Below are 22,476 nucleotides of genomic sequence, written 5' to 3'. Positions count from 1 at the left end.
TTAGGTGTCAATATGATTCTTGGAATCAAATGCTCCAGTACTTAAACCAATAGTACTACACCCTCTGATAACAATAGGATATGTGCTAATCAGGTGTTTGTAGTGCTATTTAAGAACAGGAAATTCTTAACTTGTACATAGTCAGTGAAGGCTGTAATCTGCCTACTGTGTGAATGCAAATAGGAGACGGATGGACAGACGGACACACACATGCAGGCCTGGAATTTCATCCTTTTAGGGACAAGGCCACTTGGCCTTTAGTGTGGTCAACTTTTTGAGGGCACAAGGCCAAGTGCCAGGGCATTAAGGCCATCAATTAAAAAAAGATTTTCCGATGAACATTGGTTCAGAACAGTGCTTCTTAAATAAATCTTTTTTTTTTTTTTTTTTTTTTTAATATAAATACCGTGGAATACCGAGGTATAGGTTTTCAATACCGGCACCGTACCGTACTGTAAAATCTCATACCGTGGCATGCCTAATGGACAGCCACGCTGTTGTGTTTCGCATTAGACAAAAATAAATCAGCTGGACCATGTCCGACCAGCGACCAACGTTAATGCATGTGACGTAGGACCGCCACACTGTCGCAACTGTAGAAAACATTATTTTGTTTTGAGTGATAGTTGCAGTTTGACCGGATAGCTATAAGATTAGCTACACTAGTAGGCAGCGTGTGGGCTAAATGCCCTCTGTTTACTCTGTCAGTGCGTGTATGTGTGGCGCGGAGGAGGAGGCGTGCGGGTGTGTGTGTGTGTGTGTGTGTGTGTGTGTGTGTGTGTGTGTGTGTGTGTGTGCGCGCGCGCGCGCGTGCGTCATGACGACCAGCGGCAGCGGGGGTAGTTATTAAGGCTTTTGATTGATTGATTGAAATATTTATTAACAGTTTGCAGAATTACAGTACATTTCAAGCACAAACTCAATACAAAGGCTGTTAACTGTGAGTGGACGACCCAATTAAGCATTACACTTGTTTCCAATAGGGTCCACCATGTTCAATTCATCAAACACATTTGGAGATGTACAAATAGACACTTCTATATAGACAAAGGACAGAACAGGAATTCATCATAAAGGAGGTAAAAAGGGAAAAGAAACATATACAGTGAGGGAAAAGGGGGGGGGGGGGGGGGGGGGTGCGCTGGGGGGGGGATTCAGATTTTACGGGGGCCAGTTTCGAATTGCAGCCGTCCGTAGGTGCCCTTTGAGAGCAGTTTTGAAGGAGTCAAGGGATTCGCTGGTAGGGCGTTCCACATTTTGGTGGCATAGGAGCGAAAATAATTTAGTCCCTTGTTTGTGCCGAATCTGGGTTGTACATGGTTCGTTGCACTCCCTCTGGTGTTGTGGGTGTGGACTTCGTTAACATTAAGGAAGTATCTAGACAGGTACATGGGTATCTTGGTGGTGTATCGAATCTTGTGGACCAGACCCATTGCAAGATGCTGTACTCTGTCGTCGACCCTAAGCCATTCCAGCCTGTCGAAGTGGGCAGGGGTGAGGTGGGTTCGGGGGGCGAGGTCAAGTAGGAGCCTGACCAGTTTGTTTTGGGAAGTCTGGAGCCTGGTTTTAAGGGCCTTTGAGGTGCTGTGGTACCAGGAGGTGCATGCATAGTCAAAGAAACCTTGTACAAGGGCTCCTGTTAAGGTCTTCAAGGTGTTTTTGTTGACCAGTGAGGAGATCCTGTAAAGGAATCTTGTTCTATGGTTGACCTTTTTGATTACGCTGGTGGCCATTTTATCACCGGAAAGATTAGCCTCCAGGATGGAACCTAGGTAGGTAATTTCATCTTTACGTGTGATAACATTGTCACCCACTCTAACCAAGAAGCCATTTGCCTTGCTGAGATTACTATTAGAGCCAAAGAGAATGGATTCAGTTTTTCCCAGGTGTAAAGATAGTTTGTTATCAGCGAGCCAGGTGCAGATTCTACCGAGTTCAGAGCTGAGGGCCTTTTCAACCTGCAGTTTGTTCCTGTCCGAGACTAGCATTGCAGAGTCATCTGCGAACAGGAACAAGTTGCAGTCACAAGCTGAAGTCATGTCGTTAACATATATTGGGAACAGTAAAGGCCCTAGTATGCTCCCTTGTGGAACGCCACAGCTCACTGGGAGGGGGGGGGACAGTGTTCCATTCTCCTCCACCATCTGTTCTCTCCCCTCCAGGTAGGATTGCATCCAGCTCACTGATGTGCTATCGAAACCAATTGCTTTTAGCTTGTTAACCAGTATGGAGTGGTTCACGGTGTCAAAAGCCTTTTGGAGGTCCAGCATGACCATGCCGCAGTATTTGCCAGCATCCACCTCATGTTTGATGTGGTCGCTCAAATAGAGAAGGCATGTGTCAGTGGAGTGGGACGTTCTGAAGCCAGATTGGAACTCGTACATTAATTTATTAGTGGCAAGATACTTTTCAACCTGTTCATAGACTATTTTTTCCATCACTTTCGAGATGGAGCTTAGAATAGAAATAGGGCGGTAGTTGCCGGGGTCTAATTTACTCCCTTTCTTGTGCAAGGGGGTTACTTTGGCCAGTTTGAAATCTTGGGGGACCTGTCCCTGTTTGATGGAGAGGTTTACTATGTGGGTGATGATTGGAGCTATAGAGATGGCTGAGTCTCTGAGAAATTTGGAGGGAATATTGTCATGGCCAGTGGCCTTGTGGGGTTGGAGGGCACTCAGTTTCTTAATTACCTCATCAGTTGTTACCATAACTAGTTTAAAATCGTCTTTACAAACACCTAGGTTTCTGTAGAAGGTTGTAATGTGCTCTACACCAAAGAGCCCAGAGTGGGAGGGCAGTTTGTTAACCAGAGTTGTTGCTATGTTTGTAAAGGCAAAGTACCGCAAAAGAATCAAACCACTTTGCAAATGGCAACACAACTATACAACACAGATTTGTTCTGAGCGGGACGTGAGGGGAACATTGGTTACCGTAATGACTGGAAAATTGCGCAGAGGAAAAACGGTAAAATGAACTTCTGTGGGCGCCGGTCGGGGCACCACGGCCACTGTGGCCGTATGGGCATATACTTTTTCGAGGGGCACACGGCCAAAGAGAGGGGCAACGACGGCCATGGCCGCCGTGAAATTCCTGCCCTGCACACATGGACAGAGTGCAAAACATACTCTCTCCCCATGCCTGGTGGAGACAATAATTGTGTACGGCATCAAAGTCGGTAGTGTCAGTGGTGTATATGAGGCCCATTGAGGCCATGTGTGGAGAGTAAGGTGCAGGGTGTTGCAAGATGTAAAGTAAAGGAAAACTCCAAAGCAGACCAAAACAGGATGAGGGCTTTTATCCCCTCTGAGCAGCTTGCTCAGGTGTGCCTCATTTCCCTGATGAGCGTCCAACACTTTGGTTATCCACTTCCTGATAGGAAAGAGAATACACAAGGACGCTGTGGACAAACACGCACGCTTGCACACTCACGTCTGGTGTGCTTTCATCAGCAGGTAGTGCACTAACCAGTTTATATCCAATCTTACAAGATGGCTGAGCTTTGAGGACTATTACCCAACCATCGCTAGTTGCAAGTTTTATCTTGCATTTGAAAACTCCATTCACAGAAACTACATCACAGAAAAGGTGAATGGACCTTTGGCAGTGGGAACGGTGCCAGTCGTTCTGGGCCCACCAAGAGAGAATTACGAAGAGTTCTTCCCAGCTATTTTCAAATATTTGCATACATTTGAAAACTTGTGAAAAAAAAAAAAAAAAAAAAGTCTGATCTACATTGCAGTATTGATTCTTTTACTTAAGTAAAGCATTTTACACCACTGGCTCTTTCTAAAAATTCAGCCATGCCTTGTGGTTTTCCTTTGTGGACTGTTTGTGACGCATCCATGCGGGTCATGGTCACCAATGGATAAAATCACAGCCATATAAGGTAAAATATTCTCAGGAAAGCCATGTTGATGTCCAACCGCACCCCCGTCCTATGATTGTCACATACTCTCTAAAAGTAACAGGATCGAACTTAAAGCAGATTCTTCTATTTTTGTCTCCACCAGACCAAAGGCATATAGGGAGAGAGTATGTTTTGCACTCCGTCCGTGTGTGTGTGTGGGTCCGTCCGTCCGTCCGTCCGTCCGTCCGTGTGTGTGTCCGTCCAGCTTTCTGTGTACAGCTAATCTCTGGTACCGTTAACCTGGTCGATGCCAAATTTTGGACACAGACTCCCTAGATGCCAACGATGAACCTCTACCCCAAATCTTCCAGAACGGCCTGTTATAGGAGGCCGACTTTTGAAAAACACATTTGTTGATATTACTCCTCCAGATTCTGTCCAAAAATCCCGCAAATCGTTACACACTATCTCTATAGTCATGTGTTCATGACTATTTTGGAACAACATGCCTCAAATCATCGAATTGTCATCCAAAGCGTAAGAAGAAATGGTACCCTTTTCACATTGGCCTATTATAGCGCCACCAGGAGGCCACAACCTGACCTGGTGGAGACCTGTGCCCTGAGGGGCACTTTATCTAGTCTATTCATGTTTTTTCATCATTGCCTTTATGACGCTTGATACAGATTGATGCTGGAGGTAATGGTTTTGTGGTGGGAGCTAATGCAGGCAACCGAGTTTACTGTCTCGGGAATTCCTACACAATGGGCTTCAATGGTCATGGCGATGTAGCATGGACAGAAGTAGGAGGAAGATTGAAGTACTTCAGCTGTGGCCCATATGGATGCTGGGGAGCCAACAGCGCAGACCAAATCTACGGTAAGGGTTTTGGGTTACGAATAATTACTAACTAACTAACTAACTATGTACGGTGAGAAATAAAAGCATTAGGTCAGGGTAAGGGTTATCAAACAATACTATTTAAAAAAAAAACTTTTTTTAAATTCTTTCCAATAAAAGTAACTTAAAAAGCGATTTCAAGAGGCCCTATACTACATGGAAATGGTCATTTCGATAGCTCCGTTATCCAAAGCACTTTACAATGTAGGCAATGTAATTTTAGGCCTATATTCCATTTCAAAAAATATACAATGCCATTAGGATGCATGAAACTAAATAAGTTAAAAATAAATAAGTTAAAGTAAGTTAACTTAAAGTTAAAAAAGTAAAAATAACACAATTGCAGTGCAGAAGAGAAATGAGCATTCATACAGAAACAACGGAAGCATGTTAGCATCTGTATTTTGTTCAATATTGTTTTAACAGTTCAATTATATAAAAAGCAATACAAAATACCAGCATGTCACATACAGTAACATTATCACATAATAATGACAATACTAGAAAAGAATAACACAACAATAAAATAAAAATAGAAATTGATAATTCACTCAAGATGTAATAGTAGCCTAATCATCGTAATATAGTTGCAAATTATATTTCTCTCATAAGGTTCAGCCACATGTATTTATTTATAACATTCATAACATACATTATTATCTACACAATGGCATTCTTTGGGCTATGAAGATGAGTAGTCTACCAAATGTTCATGATGTGTTTTTCTTTTTTAATAGTACGTGTCTGCAGCCGCCTGCTCATTCTCAGGCTGGAAGCACATTGACGGAGGACTCAAAATGATTGAGGTGGGGAGTGACGGGCTCGCCTTTGGGGTAGCCAGTAACGGTGAAGTTTACGAAAGGTGAGTCTGAGCCATAGCTAGATTTAGTCTTTGGTGTATTTTCCCCCTTTTTGTGAAATCACTGAAATTGTAATGTCTTTAAGCCACCATTGTTTTCCAGTCTTTATTTGGGTTTATAGGGTCTGTTTTTTAGGTCTGTTTTGTATTGTAAACCACTTTGAACTGCACAAACCTTAATTGTGGTTTATAAATAGGCTAAAACTTAATTACTGAGTTGTCCAGTTTCTGTATTATAGAACATTAGTCTAAAAAACATCAACAGCAGTGACAACACACAAATGTGTATGGGGAGGAACCAGTTGGCAGCGTTATAATATAACGCACACCCTCCGGTCTTGGTGCTGAGCCAAACTGTTAACAGACAAAAGCAGGAGCTCGCAACTCACTTTGTCCTCCCCCCAGCTCTGTTCGGGACCCTGACAGTATAAAGACACGTACAGTAGTCAGAGAGGCAGAAACTTCATGAGACATCATGAGAGCTACTGCAGTCTTCTTGCTGGTGTTGGGTCACCTGACTCTCTGTCACGGTAAGTCACTGACCTATTCAGTCAACTTTGTATGTCCTGTCAACATGCATTTTCAATCTTTGATTTTTGAATACATTATGAACTACATGATTTGGTTCAGATTGTTCATCCAATGGTAATTACTATCATGATGTTGCATTCCTCCCAGGTTGGCGATGCACCCAGGGCCCACCGCTGAACAAGGGATCCCGGGCAGCGCAGGTTGATGCCAGCCTGGGACAAATGGTTGCTACAGACACAAACCGTCAAGCCTATTCTCTGAGTGGCGATTACTGGAACGCACTGCCATATGCCAACCTGAAGCATGTCTCAGTCGGACAAGCAGGGATATGGGGGATTGATGCTTCAGACCGCATCTTCAAATATGTGGGTGGCAGCTGGGCAGAAGTTCCAGGTAAACAAAACATTTTCATCTTCTTCGTACATCAAACGTAATTAGAAATAATTTGATAAATCATCACATTTGCAATACATTCTGGAACATATGATATTGTGGTATTTGTTAATCGACACCACTATTGCACTGTACTTAATCTATTCATGTTTTTTCATCATTGCCTTTAGGACGCTTGATACAGATTGATGCTGGAGGTAATGGTTTTGTGGTGGGAGCTAATGCAGGCAACCAAGTTTACTGTCTCGGGAATTCCTACACAATGGGCTTCAATGGTCATGGCGCTGTACCATGGACAGAAGTAGGAGGAAGATTGAAGTACTTCAGCTGTGGCCCATATGGATGCTGGGGAGTCAACAGTGCAGACAAAATCTACTTCAACCCGGTAAGGGTTTTGGGTTACAAATAATTACTAACTAACTAACTAACTATGTACGGTGAGAAATAAAAGCATTAGGTCAGGGTAAGGGTTATCAAACAATACTATTTAAAACAAAACTTTTTTAAAATTCTTTCCAATAAAAGTAACTTAAAAAGCGATTTCAAAATGGTCATTTCGATAGCTCCGTTATCCAAAGCACTTTACAATGTAGGCAATGTAATTTTAGGCCTATATTCCATTTAAAAAAATATACAATGACATTAGGATGCATGAAACAAAATAAGTAAAAATAACACAATTGCAGTGCAGAAGAGAAATGAGCATTCATACAGAAACAACGGAAGCATGTTTTAAGCATCTGCATTTTGTTCAATATTGTTGTAACAGTTTTATTATATAAAAAGCAATACAAAACACCAGCATGTCAGCACATAAAACATACAGTAACATTATCACATAATAATGACAATACTAGAAAAGAATAACACAACAATAAAATAAAAATAAAAATCGATAATTCACTCAGGATGTAATAGTAGCCTAATCATCGTAATAGTTGCAAATTATATTTCTCTCATATAAGGTTCAGCCACATGTATTTATTAAGTTATAACATACATTATTATCTACACAATGGCATTCTTTGGGCTATGAAGATGAGTAGTCTACCAAATGTTCATGATGTGTTTTTCTTTTTTAATAGTACGTGTCTGCAGCCGCCTGCACATTCTCACCCTGGAAGCAAATTGACGGAGGACTCAAAATGATTGAGGTGGGGAGTGACGGGCTCGCCTTTGGGGTAGCCAGTAACGGTGACGTTTACGAAAGGTGAGTCTGAGCCATAGCTAGATTTAGTCTTTGGTGTATTTTCCCCCTTTTTGTGAAATCACTGAAATTGTAATGTCTTTAAGCCACCATTGTTTTCCAGTCTTTATTTGGGTTTATAGGGTCTGTTTTTTAGGTCTGTTTTGTATTGTAAACCACTTTGAACTGCACAAACCTTAATTGTGGTTTATAAATAGGCTAAAACTTAATTACTGAGTTGTCCAGTTTCTGTATTATAGAACATTAGTCTAAAAAACACCAACAGCAGTGACAACACACAAATGTGTATGGGGAGGAACCAGTTGGCAGAAAAAGATAATATAACGCACACCCTGGTCTTGGTGCTGAGCCAAACTGTTAACAGACAAAAGCAGGGGCTCGCAACTCACTTTGTAATGCTCCAGAATAATTGTATTCACGATCACAGAAAGCAGACCAGTATAGGTCTTTCTCAAGTATAAGTGAAAGAGTGTGGACAAAAGAGCCCCATTGCCAGAAGTCGACCCTAAGCCATTCCAGCCTGTCAAAGTGGGCAAGGGTTTGATTGATTGATTGATTGAAAAATGTATTAACAGTTTGCAGAATTACAGTACATTTCAAGCACAAACTCAATACAAAGGCTGTTAACTGTGAGTGGACGACCCAATTAAGCATTACACTTGTTTCCAATAGGGTCCACAATGTTCAATTCATCAAAAACATTTAGAGACAGGGCCGGATCTACCATAGGGCACTTTGGGCACGTGCCCAGGGGCCCTTGGCCACCAGGGGCCCCTTTTCTTTTTTTTTTTTTAGCTCCACATAAAATTTCCCTGAAATAAATGGTGTCTGGGGGGGGTAGGCGACCGGAAATAGGCTAATATAACGGCATAAAACTGCCCCAAAACGGCTCCAAAACCGCAAAAAAATTGCGCGCGCGTGAAGGGGGGGCCCTTCGAGCTTCAGTGCCCAGGGGCCCTCAGAGGTGTTAATCCGGCCCTGTTTAGAGACGTACAAATAGACACTTCTATATAGACAAAGGACAGAACAGGAATTCATCATAAAGGAGGTAAAAAGGGAAAAGAAACATATACAGTGAGGGAAAAAAAGGGGTGGGCGGGGGGTGAGGCCCAGTAGTAGCCTGACCAGTTTGTTTTGGGAAGTCTGGAGCCTTGCTTGCTTTCTGTGGACACAACCCCTTATAATGTATAGACATTGGCTTCAGTTACAGTACCTCCATGTAATACTATATGTGACTCTAATGTTTATACATCAATATTGTGTCCTAACAGAACTGGCATTTCCGAAGGACTTCCGGAAGGTTCTGATTGGCAGCACATTTCATGCTTGGGGACCATGACACAAGTCTCATATGATCTTGGTACCATTTATGGTGTGTCCACCAATGGAGTCATCATGAAGGCCACTGCATGAGGTGTCAGCTGTGCAGCAGACCTAGACCTACAGTTCTCTTCTACTAACAATCAAATACTTATCAGATTATCACACATTTTGGGGGCTAGGGAATGTTTCCTTGCCGGGTACCTGTCTTTGCTGTAAGCATAACCCTGGTGTTCTCTCTCCTGTGTTTAATCAAAACATTTAGGCCTAAATAATTCAATAAACGTATATGCATCATTAAAAAAAACACTCTTTAGTAATAATTTCTGCCCCTGACAACCTTTGTCAGGTAATCATTGTCTGTCAGATTCCTTACAAAAATATAAACTTTTCAGTTGGACACTCCCTCCAGCAAGGGCGACCGCTGCTGGAAAAGCAAGATCAGCATCAACATAATGCTTGTCAATGTACGGAGGCACACAGTGCTGTAAAATATCATAATAGATGGTTGTGTTGAGACTCTGGACATGACAAAACACAGTGATGATTTAGGCCATGTTATCTGCTATGGTGTTGATCCACTGACAGTGAAAACGTAACACTGGTTTCAACAAAGCCATCTTTTTAGAGTACATTGTGCTTCAGTATGTTGACAAGCTTCATGGAGATGCTAATTTTCCTTTCCTGCTCAATTTGGCACCTGCCCACAGAGCCAAAACTACTATTAACTGGTGTACTGATCGACCATGGTATTGCTGTGCTTAACTGACCAGCCAACTGGCCTGACCTGAGCCCCACAGATAATCTATAGGTTGTATTGTCAAGAGGAAGGTGTGAGACATAAGACTGAACAATACAAATTCATTTACGGCTGTTATCAAAGCAAACCTGGGCTTCCATAACACCTCAACAGTGCCACTGGCTGATCACCTCCATACCATGCCCCATTGATGAAATGATTGGCTCAAAAGTAGCCCAGACCAAGTATTAACTGCATACATTAATATACTTTTCAGATGGTCGACATTTCTAGTTTAAAATTTATTTTTTAGTGGTCTCGTAAAATATTCTAATTATTATCTATGATTTTTTGATTTTCATTAGCTGTACGCCATAATCATCAAGATTAAAACAAAAAATGGTTTTAAATACTTCAGTTTATGCACAATGGATTGAGAATATATGAAAGTTTCACTTTTTGAATTATATTACGGAAGAAAATTAACTTTTACAAAATATTCTAATTACTTGAGATGGACCTGTGCACTATATACAGAGTACACACTATATACAGTACAGTAGGCCCTAATGCAGCCTGACTGCAAGTTGCGGGTTTGATTCCTGAGCCAGTCGACCTTCACTGCGTGTCACTCAAAAAACATGTTTTCCCACCTCAGGAATAAAATCCTAAATCGTATGACCTATCATTTTTTGTTCCACCCCGTCACTTACAGAATGTAAACTACTTAAATTGCGTCCTTCTCGTGTAGACCAGTGCCTACAGGCTAGGGGGGGGGCTACTCTAAAAACGGCTACAAGAAGCACTCTGACAACGGATACAATGGTAATTATATAATGGGAATTCTTCCTGATTTACATTGTTCCTCAACGAATAGGTCTAGTAGTTATTACTAATGCTGCTACACTGTCTTAGGACCTGAACAGACATAAATGGTATTCTTTAGAGATGGCCCGATACTGTATCGGTATCGGGAAACGTATCGGATCGGCCCTTATTTGTCTTATCGGGTCATATCGGTATCTGTGAATATGCCAGTGTAACCAGCGATCCGACAAAGGGGTAAGGGGTTGACACTATGGCAGGTAAATATGTTGGGACATGTGGAGTTTGCCCAAACTGCAAGTGCACATTTGAGTGAGGAGTCTGCTATAAACACAACACGAGATATATCAGCTAGATAAATATAAACACAACGTGAGATCACAACACTGGTATCGGTATTCAGTATCGGCTAACACTGAAATTGAGGTTTCGGGATCGGATCGGAAGCGAAAAATGTGTATCGGGACTCACTCTGGTTGTTGCACTGTAATGATGTAATGGCTGTCCATTATAATTTATTAGGCATCCGTTCACCCCATTGCCCGATGTCTTTTCATACACGCACATTGCACACAACTCCAAAACATTGTCATCACATGCCCCAGAAAAATAGGAGGTAGGGCAGGCCTCCCAGTGGAGATGCTCTGGCTACTAACTTTGCAGTCATTTACAAATTAAACCCTAAATGATATACTATTGATATTAGAGTCATATGTTTTAACATCTTTAATATGATTAAGACCGGTTCACAGGTTACATAGATTAAAGTGCTGGAAATGGTAACATTTTCTGTTAAAGAGCTTTTTAAGATTTCCATGTTAAAGTGCACGGTGAACATGCAAGACGCCAGTCTACTATATGCATGTCTTTAAAGCTAGAACACAGAACATTACTTGAATATTGAACCGACAAAGAACATATCAATCTTATTAAGGAAGTTTGTTTCGCTAGCAGAACATAAAACCACACATGAAAAGAGCAGCTTAACAGTAATTATGATTGCACACAAACAAAAGTATATCACTGCTCTTCATTTCAGAGAGAACCACAACGCAATACCATAATAGCAAGTTAGTAATGCTGCATCACCATAAAATAAGTCAAATTGCAATAAAAACCTACACAGAACAGGACATTTAATCTACTGCCAATAGATTGTTTTTCCTTCGTCTGCTTTTGCGATGCATTGTGATAACTGACCAAACGTTGACTATGCTCTGCAGAAGAGGTGGAGTGTTGGAGTGTCTTCGGCGAGCGTTTGGGGCGGCAGCCCAGCACAACGTTCATTTGACCTTCTGTGCCTTCTGAGCGGACTTGGTGACCTTTCCACTGGTCGGGGCTTTCTTTTCCACAGCTTTGATCACCCCCACCGCCACCGTCTGACGCATGTCACGCACTGCAAAACGACCTGAGAGGATCACATGGGAGAATGCCATTAACCATGACCACACCAGTTTGCACGGCGGACATGCATGGCCTTTTTGATAAAGGTTTTTAAGGACATTCTTCATGTATCTCTGAAAACACATACTAGTAGTATGTGTACTAAAATAAGGCCTCTCCTCTCTTTACTACAAGTCAACATCAATTCAAATCTGAAGTTGCCTTTTTAATTCACAAAGTCACAGAAATCTACATTTTCCAAGCATAGCAGATAAATAAACATGTTATTGTCATTAGGGGCACAACAGGTAATCAATTAATGGATGAAATAAAAAAGAAATAATTATTTAAATAAAATAATCAATAATCATAACTTGCGGAACAGTTTAAAAACACACGCACGCACGCACGCACGCACACACACACACACACATATAATCTTGATTCTTCTTGGTTATTTGATTAGGAAAATACAAATAATAATCAATAGTTGTACCCATACAATAAAAAGTTTAGTTTAGTTTATTAAGGATCCCCATTAGTCTACACCGTAGTAGAGACTATTCTTCCTGGAGTCCAGGCAAAGCATCACAATACAAATCATAAAATACAGTACAGTATGATCAATGTTGGTGAACAAACACACAAACTTAAGAGAACAAAACGTACATTAACAGAAAAATAAGAAAAGAAAAACAATAACAACCTAATCTAATTTCCTTTCTGACTATTGCTGCCTTAAGTTTCCTTTTGTCAAATGTGGGGGGAGCCCCCCCACGCCAGTATGCAAAGGCTCTGTACATGACTGTTTTCTTAAGTGCATTGGATTTGGGCAGAAGGAAAGTAAAGTGAAAATGAAAAGCTACTACTCCCAATGTATGAATGTATAAAGAAAGCGCTTTGAGTAAGCACTCTGTGCAAAGAAAACCACTATAAAAACACACTCCATTATTATTATTATTACTTACCCAGCGGTGGGTACTCAGAGAAGCTCTCCACACACATGGGTTTACCAGGGATCATATCCACGATGGCTGCGTCACCAGACTTGAGGAACTTGGGGTTGTCCTCCAGCTTCTTGCCAGAGCGACGGTCAATCTTCTCCTTCAGCTCAGCGAACTTGCAGGCAATGTGGGCAGTGTGGCAGTCCAGCACTGGGGCATAGCCCGCACTGATCTGGCCAGGATGGTTTAGGATGATCACCTGCGGATGATCAACAGCAACGGCATGTAAGAACAAACCTACGCACGCACGCACGCACACACGCACGCACGCACGCACGCACGGCAAAGACAAAAAGAGGTTGAAGGGATAATAAAGGTTGTGCTGCAACCAGTACTACATTGGTCATAGAGTATACTCGCATTCATAAATAAAGCAAATTGTAGTAAGCTACATATGGATCCTGATTATTTCATTGTTTCAATGCTTTGCCACACTGACAGTAGCAACCATGCAGTAGTAACCTAGCCTGGATCCAGCCCAAAGACCCCGCCAAGCTACAGTCTGATAATCAGGCTAGTAGTAACCATCTTCTGTAGTGTTGTAGTTCTCGAGACATGGTCTCGTCTCGAGACCGGTCTCGAGACCACATTTTCGTTGTCTCGGTCTTGTCTCGGTCTCGCGCCTCTCGCCTTTTTTGTCTTGCGGTCTCGTCTTGGTCTCGCCCCTCATTTGTCTTGGTCTTGTCTCGGTCTCGCGCTTCACACCTTTTTTGTCTTGCGGTCTCGTCTTGGTCTCGCCCTTCATTTGTCTTGGTCTCGTCTCGGTCTCGGACCAATTGTCTCGGGTCTCTTCCCCCACCGAGACCACTCGAGACGAGACAATGCAAAACGTTCTATCAACCCGATCGCAAGGACTGATCCCATTCATATTAACATTAAAGACAGCTGTAGGAGCGCAGCGCAGCTCTGAATTAGAGCACACGTAATCTTAAATCTATTGAAATTGGGTTAGAACATGTTCTGATTGTATGAAATGATATCAGGCTGGCATAAATAAAGTGTCGGCCGGGTGGCGGAGAGTTACACAGCGCCACAGCCTGACTTTTTTGGTATAGTGCGAACGGCGTCGGTGCGGCTTGCGAGGCCTTGCGCTAGACAGCTTTTTTTTATTCTTTGAAATGGGAACGGGGCTAGCTCTCTCTCTCTCTCTCTCTCTCTCCCCCCGTCTGTGTGTCTGTCTGTCTGTGTCTCTCTCTCTCTCTCTCTCTGTCTGCCTGTCTGTGTCTCTCTCTCTCTCTCTCTCTCTCTCTCCGTCTGTGTGTCTGTCTGTCTGTGTCTCTCTCTCTCTCTCTCTCTCTCTCTCTCTCTCTCTCTCTCCGTCTGCCTCTCTCTCCGTCTGCCTCTCTCTCCGTCTGCCTCTCTCTATTAACTATTTAATTACATATTTCCATTTTGCACCAATATTATACTACCATGTCTTAATACAGTGTTGCTTTTTACAAATAAAATAAGCAAATTAAGGTTGATCACAAAGTTAGTGTGGGTATCAGCAGGCTACTTTGATGGGAATGCGACGGGTTGAAGAACAACCGCTGCAGGGTTTGACTGTGAACAGTGAATCATTCTAGTTTCTTACCTTGTGGCTCATGCTAGTCATTTGAAGAATTTTATAATCCAATAATTATATAATCCAAGGTTTGTTTGTCTGGAGATCCAACGCTATGTCATATTATTAAAGTAAGTAAACTTTAAGAAGCGCTGGTCATTGTGCTGCAGTCAGTGAGAAGCTGGTCCGCTCTGCTAATTGATCTGACCTATATATATTTGCGCAACTGACTGGCATGAGGGTAATTACTTATTTGGCAGCACCTGCAATTCCAATAGGACATTTGAAAAGGCTTTCATATATTAATATTTTTTTCTAATAAGGTTTGGCCTTATAGATTTTGTATAGTTTTGGATATTGATTCATTAATTAACACAAAAATGTTTCTCCCAGGCGGCTCTGATGTGCATGCCTCATTGTTATTCATTAATTGATATTTAAAATAAATATTTGAATGAATCATGCTGTAGTAGGCCTATACCTAATTTTGTAAAATCTATTTGCACTGCAGTGTTTCAGATCAAGATTGTTTTCTGTGCCTATCAAATAAGAGGGAAAAATGGTCTTGGTCTCGGTCTCGGTCTCGACCTGCTAGGTCTTGGTCTTGGTCTTGGTCTCGGCCCCCTAGGCTCGCAGCGGTCTTGGTCTCGGTCTCGACCTGCTAGGTCTTGGTCTTGGTCTCGGCCCCCTAGGCTCGCAGCGGTCTTGGTCTCGGTATCGGTCTCGACCGGCTAGGTCTTGGTCTTGGTCTTGGTCTCGGCCCCCTAGGCTCGCAGCGGTCTTGGTCTCGGTATCGGTCTCGACCTGCTAGGTCTTGGTCTTGTCTTGGTCTCGCTTTAGGTGGTCTCGACTACAACACTAATCTTCTGTCACAAACACCCAACAAAACTGTTCCACATGCACAAGCTAGCTTTATTTACATCCTTTCCGCCTGGCTGTCTGACTGTGGTCCGTTGTCCTTGTCCAATCAGATCCTCACTAAAGACAAGGAAATGCGTGCATATCAGTTGTTGGTGCATGTCTTTGATGAGGCTTTACTTTACAATCTTTTGAAAATGGCAGAAATACTAGATCTACAAGCCACAATGCAAGCTCACAATGGGCCCGATTCACAGAGCAATTTGCGCCCATATTTTGGACGTAACAGCATTTCCAACAATTCCAACGTTAGGTTGGCCAATCTATTTCTATTTTGCGGGAGGTCCTCTCATTCTCACGTCTGCTCTGAAGCTGAAACGTGAAACTTTGCTGAGTCGGTCGACACTGGCAAACACGCTGAGGGACCTAATAATTCTGCTCTAAATGCAACTGATAGCCTACAAAATGAATACAAATGGCTTGCGTTCAGTGTATGACATGCCCAAAATAGTGACGCCAGGTAGGTTGAAAGTGGTTAAAATGTATCTTGTGTAATCAGATCATTTTAATTTCAGTCCATCTATAATGCATCTTCTATGCATTTACACTTTGATTTTGATGTGTTTTGGAAACAACCAGATAGCTATCTGAATACTAGATGCATTTTAACCGCATGAACCCTCGCGTCACTGGCGTGAACATTTGGCAAAAATACTCAAACTACAAGCTCACAACTCATCGCAAGGTTCACAAAGCTATGCATTTTGAGCTGGTAGATCTGCAATTTTCTGCAAATAAATTTAATGTGGAGTGAAAACAGGAGGGAGCCAAGGATAGACCCCTGTATATAGGGTTTAAGTGGTTTATTAAGCAATTACAGGAGAGTGTGTGCGTTAGTCATTAATGGCACGCCTACGTTGCTGCTGGAACGAGCCGATAGGCAAGTTCCGTAAGCAGCGGAGGAGTGCCATTCATGACGGTAAAGCACATCTTTGAGTGTAATATTGCGATAATACCACAGTTACCCTTATAACTACGATATTCGATAAAAAAATAATTATCTTTTATGACAGATGTAGCCATTACGACCTAAAATGTCCTGTGTAAACAACTAGCTTAGCTGCTCCACTGCCTGCGGGGACTGCCCAGCACAGCTGTTTGTATGTTTTGATTAGTTGCGCGGTGATGCTCGTTTGAAGCACGGGTAGAGAGCTATTTCAACCAATCAGATTGTTTCCTTGAAACTACCTGTGGTATAATGCTAAATTATTCCCCCTGCAGTGTACTAGTGAAGGTCAGAGACCTTTTCGGAGCCAGCTGGTTGAACAGTATACAGACCTGGGAGGTGAAGCCTGCCGCCTCCTGGGGAGGGTCATTCTTGCTGTCTCCGGCCACATTGCCACGGCGGATGTCCTTGACGGACACATTCTTAACGTTGAAGCCCACGTTGTCTCCGGGCAGCGCCTCGATCAGCGCCTCGTGATGCATCTCCACAGACTTGACCTCAGTGGTCACGTTGACAGGAGCAAACGTCACAACCATCCCAGGCTTCAGCAGTCCTGTCTCAACACGGCCCACCGGGACGGTACCGATACCTGGCAGACAAGATGGTGAGCTGTATGATGATGACGACGACTTGATGTTTTAACAGGATTTGTTGTTTTTGAACCTCACACACCACAGGGTTTTTCTTAATTTGCCTGAAAATATATATTTTTCCGAACTGATGTTTGTGTCAGGAGGAGTACATTCTCACGGAGCGTGAATATTAAATTAAAAAAAATAAAGCGGTGTATTAATATTGGGGAAAATGCACGCACGCACAGACAGACAGACTCCTTCCTTCCTCACCTCCGATCTTGTAGACATCTTGCAGAGGCAGACGGAGGGGTTTGTCAGTGGGACGGGTAGGCGGCTGGATGGCATCCAGAGCCTCTAGCAGGGTAGTGCCTGAGGCATTGCCATCTTTACGGTTGATCTTCCAGCCCTTGAACCAGGTCATCTATAGGAACGAAAAATGATAGACTCAAAATTATGTACTCCCCCCTTGCTAGTGTTATGTGCCACTGCCACACTGTCAAATACATTAGTTCTCAAAGTGGGGTCAGGGTTCCTGGAGGGGTTTCCAAATGGACCCTTGCAGATCTGTAAAGCGTTATTCATAGTCTGATTTATCGGTGGTGAGGTGACCACTGCAACTACAACATGACATCACGGAGCCGCGGTGAAGAGCAAACCACCGCTCTCCCCAGCCCTTCTCTTTGTTTTTACTCACCACCGCTCCACGTTATTACAGCTCCGGTGGTCACCTCACCACCGAAAGTCCAGACTATGAATAGGCCTTTACTCTGACAGGGGGCTACACTGGGGACGGAACAGAACCGTACACCGCTAGGTATGCTGCACCGACAATTCGTCCGTCCTGCGGAAAGTTCCGCATTTACCGTTTTTTTCCTTCTGAAGGCGAGGCGAAGGGCTGCGCAACCACTGCGGCATGGACACGCAGATAAATAGAGCACTTGCGTGAAAGAAAAAAAAGATTCACGTGCGTGTGGATTAAATAGGCTTTATGTGTTATGTTGCACTGCAAACGGTATTTCATGTTCTTTATATGAGAGTACGAAAAAGTTGGAAAAATGTGGAAAAAGTAATTATGTATTTTCATGTATTTAATCTTGTAGAATGTATTTGTAATTATGTATTCATGTGCTTTTTGTATGTATTTTATATGGACCCCAGGAAGATTAGCTGTCGCCCCGGCGTCAGCTAATGGGGATCCATTCAATAAACAACAAACATTGAGGTGTTGCTCTCCACTAACATTAGGGCTGGCCTCCAGCATGTTGTCACCGTTCCAGCCAGAGATCGGGACAAAGGCCACCGTGTCGGGGTTGAAGCCAATCTTCTTGATGTAGGTGCTGACTTCCTTCACGATCTCCTCGTAGCGCTTCTGGCTGTAGTTGGGCTCGGTGGAGTCCATCTTGTTGACGCCCACGATTAGCTGCTTCACTCCCAGCGTGTAGGCCAGCAGGGCGTGCTCGCGGGTCTGCCCGTTCTTGGAGATGCCAGCCTCGAACTCACCCACACCCGCAGCCACGATCAGCACAGCGCAGTCCGCCTGAGCGGGGCGGGGGGGGGCATGGGAAGAGGGATAGAGTCCTTAAAATAAGAGTTAAATAGAGCTATATTATATAGCTCTATTTAACTCTTACTTTAAAGGTATATTCAGTGATTTCACTTAATTCAAATATCACTTATTTTTTCTTATTTTTTGGATAATCCTCCCTACTATAAAGTGTGCTGACCATATAAGGAGTTCCTCCCTGTCCCCAGTGAGCCCCTGGAGTAAAGAAACCCTAGTTTCGGTTTGGGCTTTGGGTGGCAAAGCTTTCATCCAATCAGGATGAGAGGGGCCTTCCTCCAATCATGATCGAATGGGGTGGGCCTTGGTGCACGTGCTGTTGGTCTGTTGTGTCCCCCCCCCACTGTAGTGCGTGCATGTGCACATCTTGTTACCGGGGCGGACCGTTTTTTTCCCCCAAATCACCCAAATCACTGAATGCTCCTTTAAGAGTCAAACATTGCTATACATTGTTCAGTAACAGGGGTCTCCCAGTCTTTCCAGTGCTTTAGTAAACAGAAAATACATTTTCAGGTCATGATACCGATTTAATCCAACCAGGAGAGAAAACGATTTAATCCAACCAGGAGAGAAAACGATTGAATCCAACCAGGAGAGAAAACGATTGAATCCAACCAGGAGAGAAAACAAAAGGGATGAAACAAATGAATGAGCAGACACTATTGGAACTGTAACACAATCTGATAATGATCTTTGTGGCTTTTCTGCTAGACAGTCAGGATCAGTTATAGAGTCTATAACAATGATTACTATTGGAATAGAGAATTTTTAAACAGTTAAATACTGTTTTTGTTTTAACCAATTAATATTGCTTACAGCTCCTTTATAGACCTTGAATGTTCACTCTAAACTAGAATGTAGTGTATGTGAAATCATGTATCGCGGGTATAAATTAATATCAGCTTCCATGTAAACATTAAGCACAGTAACCATGCCAAAATCTAAATCTGAATGAGGCACTATTTAAGACATACAATACTTATTGCTTCTTTGTATCATTCTTACAGAAAGGATGTGCTGTAATTTTGTACGCTGCAAAAATGCCACCCCAACTTTAGCAAGATCATCAACGCTAATGTTAAATCATTACAAAGTTTTGTTGAGGACTCTGACCGCAGTAGACCTCTGTTGTCAACTAAGACGGGTGTGCTAATCAAGCAGAAGATTTAAGCTATTTTGTAGCAAATTACTGATGAATAATCGTGTAATTAATATGCAGAATATTGTACAATGAGAAAGTAATTATTGGAAAATCAATCCTTTCAGAGTGAAGCAGCCTCACTGCACTTTATCGGTTAAACTTACATTTATTTTACGTCTGTTTCTAAGGCAGTGGTAGTGGTCTTCAATGTGGCGTCCGGGGACCCCCAGGGGTCCTAGAGGTGTCTCAAGGGGATCCCTAGCTAACATCATCATTGATATTTAGGAACCAAATGGACCCATCCTGATTCTTGGTCCATTTCACTCTCAGAGTAAAATGAACACTGAGGATTGCACATTGTAGATTGGGGTCCGACTTGATATCAAATGGGGGTCCATAGCCTAATGTATATCAAATTGTGGGTCCTTGAAATTAAAAAGGTTGAATATCACTGATTAAAGTAAGGTGTCTACTTTGCTCTCACATTTATGAATATACAGTAGGGAGCGGTAGAGAAGTATACTTATCTTCCACTCCTTACCGTACTCCCCCTCTCTCTCTCTCATGTTCAGTGGTTCTCCCCTCCCCTGCTCTCTCTCTACCTGGGAGGTTCCGGTGATCATGTTCTTGATGAAGTCCCTGTGTCCTGGAGCGTCGATGATGGTGACGTAGTATCTTGTGGTCTCAAACTTCCACAGGGAGATGTCAATGGTGATGCCGCGCTCACGCTCTGCCTTCAGCTTGTCCAGCACCCAGGCGTATTTGAAGGAACCCTTCCCCATCTACAGTAAATGGAGAGGGATAGGAACAGGATAACACGCTGCTTAGATAGCTTCACATTACCAAATGTTAAGCACGTTATCCCCGGGGACCCCTATGTTGGACATGTCATGTCAACAGATGTACAAGCTCACAATGTGTCACGATGTGATGTGCTGTGAGATTATAGATCAGCTATTTTATAATAACCCAAGTATAGAAAAGGGATTATTTTGGTTTGGTTAACATGTGCTTTCCTTTGAGTGAAGCTCTTCTCCAATGTATATATTAAACTGTATAGTCCCAGTAATGATCCTCTTCTGTTAGTAGTAATTTTACTAGATCATCTATTGAGGTATAAAAGTTAAAAGGTTGGTGGTGGTCTGGTCCCTGGACATCGCTGGTTCAAAATCTCCCATAGTTGTGAGATCTGGTGACTGTGTGAAGGCCTGCCATAGCATATGATTCTCATAGCTGGCCTTTCAGTGCCCTGTGGGCGGCGGCATTGTCATCCTGGAAGAAACCACTCCCATCAAAGTAGACACTTGCCCACTAGAGGAGAATATGGCGAGGATGACTGACACATCTGACTCACTTTTTCCACATCTTTGTAGACCAGTGCCAATGGTTTTGCGCCACTGAACTCTCAGAATCTGAATGAATGTTATTGTCATATCACAGGTTTACAGGTGTAAAGAAGTGGGTGAAATTAGTTTTTGTGCAAAGAAAGCATCAGGGCAGAGACAGGGAGAGCAAGGAGAAAATAATAGGACAAATGAAAACATTATATACATAGCATAAACTCTGCATACACAGTCCGATCATCTCCTGCATTGACATTCTCAGTCAACTGACCTGACAAATAGTTGTTCTTCTGGATTTCCTTACATTTCATTGATGCTCAAGCATCACAGTCATTGAAGACTTTTGATGTCTTTCCGATGCAAATGTCACTTTAGTCACCATTATTATTGAAACACAGCCAGTTGAACAGTCTTTGTGTCTGAAGCTCCTGCACGTACGCTCCAGTAATGAACCCTCTTTCATAGGCAGTAAGTAATAATAATAATAATGAATTGCATTTTTATAGCGCTTTTCCAAGTGCTCAAAGCGCTTTACAATGGTTCATTCATTCATACATTGGGAGGTGAAGCGGTAGGTAAGTAAGCCTTGCGGAGCCATGAGGCCCATAGGTCAGGAGCCTATCTCCTGTTTCTGTAGCTTGAGGCAGCTTGATGATGCACTTGAAGTATACCCCCTGGACATGACGCTAGGCTGTCGCAGGGATCCAAACCGGGATCACATTGAGTCCCATTTTTAGAGTCTTTGGTATAACCCGGCCAGGGACACAGGCATTTTATCTTGCTATCTTGATCAAAATTGAGGAAAATTGGTAAAGTATCCTACTATGGATAATCACCTTCAATGCTTTTTACATTGTAAGTGAACAAAACATAAACATTAGCAACCAGTGGTATGGTACAGTACATCGATGGCCCCTCATGCAGTGGAGGAAACATAATACAGTAAACGTATACGTTCTAGTAAATTCTACCCAAATCTAGGCATGTCCTACCTCGGCAGCCTCCTTCTCAAACTTCTCGATGGTTCTCTTGTCGATGCCTCCACACTTGTAGATGAGGTGGCCGGTAGTGGTGGACTTCCCAGAGTCCACGTGGCCTATCACCACAATATTGATGTGGACCTTCTCTTTCCCCATTACTGCTCACCAGCTATTCTGAGGAATAAGGAGGTTAAAGAAAAGTGTCAGCTAATGCTCAATGTATGTACGGCTGTGCAGTGTGCCAAAAATCAGACAATTGCACGAGTCTCTCCGATCCGAGTCGAGTAGCAAGTCATTTGGTCCAAGTCTCAAGCAAGTCTCAAGTTTTTCTGTTGTGGGCAAGTCAAGTCAAGTCGAGTCTCAAGTTTTTACCCTCAAGTCCAAGTCGAGTTGCAAGTCGTCAAATCAATGACTCGAGTCGGACTCGAGTCGAGTCATCGAGTCTCGAGTCCAATACT

The 22,476-nt window shown here is 42.8% G+C and overlaps 2 protein-coding genes across 4 annotated transcripts; one reads left to right on the top strand and one right to left on the bottom strand.

Moving 5' to 3' along the window:
- Positions 1–6,027: 6,027 nt before the first annotated feature.
- LOC306921140 (fish-egg lectin-like) lies at positions 6,028–9,150 on the top strand (the record flags this gene model as incomplete). The annotated part of the gene is made up of 5 exons (XM_079498251.1): positions 6,028–6,136; positions 6,285–6,530; positions 6,701–6,915; positions 7,616–7,740; positions 9,009–9,150. Exons 1-5 carry the CDS (start codon positions 6,082–6,084, stop codon positions 9,148–9,150), a joined length of 783 nt encoding a protein of 260 aa, XP_079354377.1. The 5' UTR covers positions 6,028–6,081.
- Positions 9,151–11,332: 2,182 nt separating this feature from the next.
- On the bottom strand, positions 11,333–22,189 carry LOC306921532 (elongation factor 1-alpha 1). Of its 3 annotated transcripts, none has more exons than XM_079498696.1 (7): positions 22,031–22,189; positions 20,298–20,477; positions 18,234–18,530; positions 17,264–17,414; positions 16,751–17,007; positions 12,973–13,207; positions 11,333–12,029 (listed from the first exon to the last, which is right to left on the bottom strand). In XM_079498696.1, exons 1-7 carry the CDS (start codon positions 22,172–22,174, stop codon positions 11,905–11,907), a joined length of 1,389 nt encoding a protein of 462 aa, XP_079354822.1. In that variant the 5' UTR covers positions 22,175–22,189; the 3' UTR covers positions 11,333–11,904. The 3 variants fall into 3 exon arrangements, with proteins under 3 accessions (XP_079354822.1, XP_079354823.1, XP_079354824.1); XM_079498697.1 differs by having other exon boundaries at positions 13,006–13,207; XM_079498698.1 differs by having other exon boundaries at positions 13,018–13,207.
- Positions 22,190–22,476: the final 287 nt, after the last annotated feature.

Source organism: Electrona antarctica, assembly GCF_951216825.1.
Source record: "Electrona antarctica genome assembly, chromosome: 4".
Classification (NCBI taxonomy): Eukaryota; Metazoa; Chordata; class Actinopteri; order Myctophiformes; family Myctophidae; genus Electrona; species Electrona antarctica.
Note: the sequence above shows the minus strand (reverse complement) of the source record. Positions and strands in the feature narration are given on the sequence as shown.